This window comes from Myxocyprinus asiaticus, chromosome 43, assembly GCF_019703515.2.
Source record: "Myxocyprinus asiaticus isolate MX2 ecotype Aquarium Trade chromosome 43, UBuf_Myxa_2, whole genome shotgun sequence".
In the NCBI taxonomy this organism is placed as follows: domain Eukaryota; kingdom Metazoa; phylum Chordata; class Actinopteri; order Cypriniformes; family Catostomidae; genus Myxocyprinus; species Myxocyprinus asiaticus.
Window position 1 is genome coordinate 11,491,836 of NC_059386.1, and position 6,000 is coordinate 11,497,835.

General features: G+C 39.3%; 1 protein-coding gene across 1 annotated transcript in view; it reads right to left on the minus strand.

Moving 5' to 3' along the window:
• Positions 1-6,000, minus strand: part of LOC127433464 (TBC1 domain family member 10A-like) — a 29,951-nt gene extending 23,951 nt beyond the window's left edge. Inside the window, exon 1 of the mRNA XM_051685404.1 lies at positions 5,138-6,000. Within this exon, the coding sequence (XP_051541364.1) occupies positions 5,138-5,331 (194 nt within the window). The 5' untranslated portion in view covers positions 5,332-6,000. The remainder of the gene's footprint in view (positions 1-5,137) is intronic.

The following is a 6,000-nucleotide window of genomic DNA, read 5'->3' on the forward strand; positions in this document are numbered from 1 at the left end:
GGCTGTGTAAAGCCTGATGACACACGCACATGGAAAAGGAAAGCAAATATACTCGCACACATGCTGTGTGTACGCAGATTACACAGGCCAGATTAGATTATTGCCAGAGATCTGATTACAGGTGACAGTGGCAGTTTATATCTGTGCATCAAAAACTACAGACACAAGGACAGACGTGTAACGTAGCCTGTTTATCTTTCCCGTATGCTGGCTGAGGTAATTGTGCTATGCCGAAAACTCAAAGAGAGAGCTGAATGAAGGGAGAATGGGTTTATGAAGTACAAAAGGAGCTGCCTCACCCATTCATTTTACCCTCTAGTGGTACACCAAAGTGGAGGGCATGTGGTTGGTAGAGGAGAAAAACAGGAAGCACATGACTTTTAGACTCTTTCCTCGTCCATTAACTTCCAGGTGCTCACTACCACATAAGGCTAAAACGACCGACCAAGACAGGTCTACCAGAAAGAGACTCTGACTGGCTAAATAAGAACTGAAAACTTTAATGAGCGTGTTCACATGCACACTGATAGGCTTATTCAAAGAAAGTGTTTGGCTACATGAGATCATTCTTATACTTTTGACTTCAAAATGTAAACGTACACATTTATGCATCAATATGAAACTTTTGCCCAATACCGATTTTAACAAAACATTATTGGCCAATACCGATAAAAATACAGATATTTTGCCACTTATTTTGTCATCAAATCACTTTATTTTTTTACTATGGAATTATGCTTTAAATATAAACATATTAAGAGGTACAAAAGCTTTTTTTTTTCCTGTTCTAATTACAAATAATTTCCACTGAACATGATTTGGATCTGTTAAACACATGACAGGACAACATTTTAAAGAGAGCCACAATGAAAGATAAATAGAAGATAAAAAGATTTTGCCCATTACCCCGATTTTGCATTGCATGTAAACTAGAGGTCGACTGATAGTGGGGTTTACCGATACCGATAATTTAGGTGGGAAAACAGGCTAATAGCCGATTAATCAGCCGAAAGTTTTTTACATGTGAACACAAATGTTTGTGGTTGGTCAAGCTTCATTGGGAATAAAAGCTCCTTTGAAATCTTTGATGTCAACTGACGTCAAATAATTAACAAAAAGCATCACTGTGTCTCACCAATCAAAGAACAAAAAGACCTTTTGCGCTCCAATCCCTTTGTTGAATGTTTTGCCAACTCTTTGCATTTCCAATCAATACATCAATGCAATCAAAAAAAGTTAAAACCCTAACAAAAAAGAAGTTATCTATGGCCAGGTTTCAGTCAATGTGTCAATCCATATTAACATCTAGTGTATCCACCTGTCAAGATGTTGCCTTTGTTACTCTATCTGGAAAACTTCCCAGAATCCCAGCACATCAATGCCTACAAATAAAACTGAAACTCTTTTAAGAGCCAGCCAAACATGCACTGCCACTGGTGCCCTATAATGCTTCCCAGAGGCCTGGCGCTCAAGTTCATCTCCATGGCATTAGTAAACAAATGGAGGGAAACAAAAGGCAAAACAGTGAAATCTCATAACGAAGTCAATGACTGGACTCTGTCTTCTCCATGGAGAAGCACAATTGTCATTCACTCTGCTGTCAAACTGCCCTCATATCATGAGCAAAGTCTTCTTTCTCTAACAGACTTTACTGGCATTAAGTATGAATGATTTTTCTGTGCTATGCTGGACCACAGCACTTCCAGAATCTTCAAAGATCTCCTTTATATGACAATGAACTGGAGAGAGAATGTGGTGAGAAAGAAAAAAGTACGAGAAAAATATTTTTTTCCTTTTAGAAACAGCTAATTTATGTATAAGCACACAAGGTCTAGAGTTGAACATGTAAGAGGAAAAGCCAAAAGTAATGCAGTCAATTACTTATTTTTTGGCCCAGATGGAATCTTTATTCACATTTTCTGCGCACAGTTGGGGTGAGAGGGGGTTTCTGGATGAACTTAAATATGGGAAAATTAGTTTCTGAGAGAACAGACAAAATATTTAATCACTGAACATGCAAAAGGCAGGGGTGTGTAGATCTTTTGTCGGCTTTTGTCATCCAACTTCCTGTTTGTATTAAAGCTACTGAGAAGAGTCGATCAAAATGGATTTCATGTGGGAACACTGAAAGTATTTTTCACCAAGACGTGATGGTGTGAGGCCACAGCACCCCTTATGCGTGAAAATGCTTGTGAGGTGTTTTGCTGTCGCTGTAAATGTTCGTTTTCCAACACCAACGGAGGTAAATTGGACCTGGCAGATCACATTATGACAGCTATGACATTCAATTGTTTAATTGTGTGTGTGTGTGTATGAATATAGTGGCACCCCTTTCCCCATCCCAGTTTAACACTTAAAAAATCTGCTCACCTTAACAATAACGCAATGGTGAGTGAGTAAAGACGCTGACTACCACCCCTGGAGTTCACAAGTTCGAATCACCCGGCGTGCTGAATGACTCCAGCCAGGTCTCCTAAGCAACCAAATTGGCCCGGTTGCTAGGGAGGGTAGAGTCACATGGGGTAACCTCCTCGAGGTCGCTATAATGTGGTTCGCTCTCGGTGGGGCACGTGGCAAGTTGGGCGTGGATGCCGAGGTGGATGGCATGAAGCCTCCACACGCACTATGTCTCCGCAGTAACGTGCTCAACAAGCCACGTGATAAAATGCGTGGACTGACGGTCTCGGACGCGGAGGCAACTGAGATTCATCCTCCACCACCCGGATTGAGGTGAGTCACTACACCACCACAAGGACATAGAGAGCATTGGGAATTGGACATTCCAAATTGGGGAAGAAAAAAAAAAAACAATAACGTGATAGGTGATGGTCAGAGCACATTTAACGACTTTGTGTTGTCTCTTGGAGTTTCATGACACAGAGGCATATCAGTACATCCATAGGGTGATGGTAGGATCTTGTAGCTTTATAAATGAAGTACTCTTGTTATAAAATCTCCCCGCTCTGCTTCCAGTTGTTATGACATCCCCTGAACACTTTAAAATAATCATGATAATTTTTGGAAACTCTACAACCTGCAAATCCACTTCGCTAGCTAATTACACTGTGACATCAACACCACAGATATCTATATAGCAACCACTACACTGGAGGAACCATGACCAAACTTTCAAGATGGCAAGATTTGTAATTGTACATACCATATATATATATATATATATATATATATATATACACATATTTATTTATTTTTGTCTTATTGTGTATTTCTATATATACTTATATTTCTATTCGCTTTTTATTTTTTTTCTATTTTTTTATTATTATCTCTGTCTTGTTGCTGTATTGTTTGTGCACTGGAAGCTTCTGTCACCAAGAAAAATTCCTTGTATGTGGAAGCATTGGCAATAAAGCTCATTCTGATTCTGATTAACAAGCATTCCAAGTAAATCTGTGGAATTCAAAGGCAGATTGCGCGTGCCTGCACATACTCATCATCGAGCATGTTTACATGCACAATCTTACACCAATTATGCTTAAAAAGCCAAAAATGTGTGTGTGGTCATTTAAATGCCTTAAAGGGATAGTTCACCCAAAAAATGAAAATACTCTCATCATTTACTCACCCTCATGCCATCCCATATGTGTATGACTTTCTTTCTTCTGCTGAACACAAAGATTATTAGAAGAATATTTCAGCTCTGTAGGTCCATACAATGCCAGTGGATGGTGACCAGACCTTTCAAGCTCCAAAAATCACATAAAGAAGTGATATGATATGTGTGGGTGAGAAACAGATCAATATTTAAGTACTTTTTACTATAAATCTCCACTTTCACTTTCACATTCTGAAAATGAAAGTGGAGATATAAAGTATAAAAGGATAGAAATATTGAACTGTTTTTCACCCAAAGTGATTGCATCGCTTCAAAAGACATATATTAAAGCACTTTTATGCTGCTTTTATGTGATTTTTGGAGCTTCAAAGTTCTGGTCACCATTCACTTGCATTGTATGGACCTACAGAGCTGAGATATTCTTCCAAAAAATCTTAATTTGTGTTCAGCAGAAGAAAAAAAGTCACATCTGGGATGGCATGTAAGTGAGTAAGGTCATAAACGGTTTAAGCAAAAACCCATCACCACTGGTAGATTTTTCCCTATTATTCCGAGTTACATGTAAACACCTTTACTGGCGTTCTCACCGGTTAATCCAGTGTATGCATGTGTTGTGTGCATGCAGGTTCAACATTATGAAGTCAAAAGGAGAAAATAACCCACTGATTTCAAGTCTCATGTCTTACTTGCATTTTCTGAATAAGCTGATTTTTGGTGGTTATCAGCGTATTGGTGTCACTCTATGACAGCACAAATCAAAACAGGCCAAATGTCTTGAAACAGATCAACTGAGAAACTTTATTTTTCAGTAATTCAAACTATTTATCTGTACATAGCCCATGTCAAGCTACTGCCTGTAGGGTTAACAAACTGAGTCAATGAGCAGTTTCATATCAGATTTAACTTCCAAAACAAATTGATGAGCAACTGTGTGTGCCAAAGGAAGTTCACAGCAAGAGGGAAAACGTTCTCCAAAGAGAGATCTGAAAGAGACATTCTGTTTCCATGAACTGTAGGGGACAGATGCGCCTTTCTGTGATTGACTTAATGCCAGATTAATTTGATTAGGTCATAGTTGCTTTAAACTGGTCCAACAGAACTGCATTGTCCTGTGGCATTAGAGACAGTCATGTAAGTTAATGTGAAACAGACAAGTGTTTGTAATAGCTGCATTAGGAAAAGATGTAGCCAATGCATTGCATCCTACAAAGAAAAACCCCTTATGGCTTGTGAACATTGGTTTGTAGAATACATTCAGAACTCAGAATATTATATGAAATATTCTGTTCAGTCTTACATAGACTGAGGTAGACGTGAGCTGATCAAGCACTTTCAAAGCTCGGCTTACATGAACTCAGTAAAGAGACTGACTGGGTACTTTATCCAGGTGTTACAGACCTGGTAACTCATCTACATTAACATAGATAAACTGAGAGTTAGTAATGGTTTAATGGTTGCGAAAGTAACAATTATACATCTCTTGAACTCATCTTCTTTTGAATCCATAAAAGCAACTGCAAAGCGTCTAACATCACCATAAAGAAATAAATGTTCACTTACTTTTCTCCTGAGTTCTGCTGAGCTCCTCCAATGAATCCATATTTGTCAGTCTGGATCTCAGTGTTGGCCAAGCCGTTGAGCTCAGAGTCCGAGTCCAGAGAGGATCTCTCATGCTCGGCCAGACTCTCCACAGTGCCCCGCAGACTCCTGCTGTCCTTCCGTTGCACTCCATTACGGGACTGAAGCTTTGCCATCCTGAATATGAGCTCCAAACACAATAAATTCGCTTGCTCGTGTGGCTCAAGACAGAAAAGTCTCCTTTGACACACAGGTAGTGGATTTCCTCCTGTCAACCGCCTCAAACTATCAACAGACTGAGATCTGAGCCACAGCCTCCAGCGACACTAACGATACGCCATAACTGATGGTAGACCCATTAGATGAATCTAAAACTGAGGTTTATCTGACACTGACAGGTCATTATTGCTGTTCAACAGTTACATTTATAAAGGACAACTTCACAGAGACACACGAATACATCTTATTATGACCGAATGCATTAAAATGAGCTCAGCCGAGTAATAATATACCTCTGTCTGAGGAAATATCAAAGGTTTAGCGATTGTCTTGTGGTTTGTTGGGGCTAAAACGAAATTAAACCCGACTGAATTTAAGTTAACGTTGGTCTTCTGTTTTTCTGTCAAACAAACCACGAGCTAACAAGCTAGCGCGAAGTCCAAAACACAGCTTGACAACATGAACTCTCTGTGCAAACAAATAAAACTCAGACTCACTGTGTTTTAAGTCCACCGCTTGTGCAATGTATTTAACGCGACAGCATTAATCATATTTCATGTATTCTGTGTTTGTGTTTAAGAGCGTTTGTGTGTTATCGACTGACTCCGCTAAAGTCACAGCCTCGA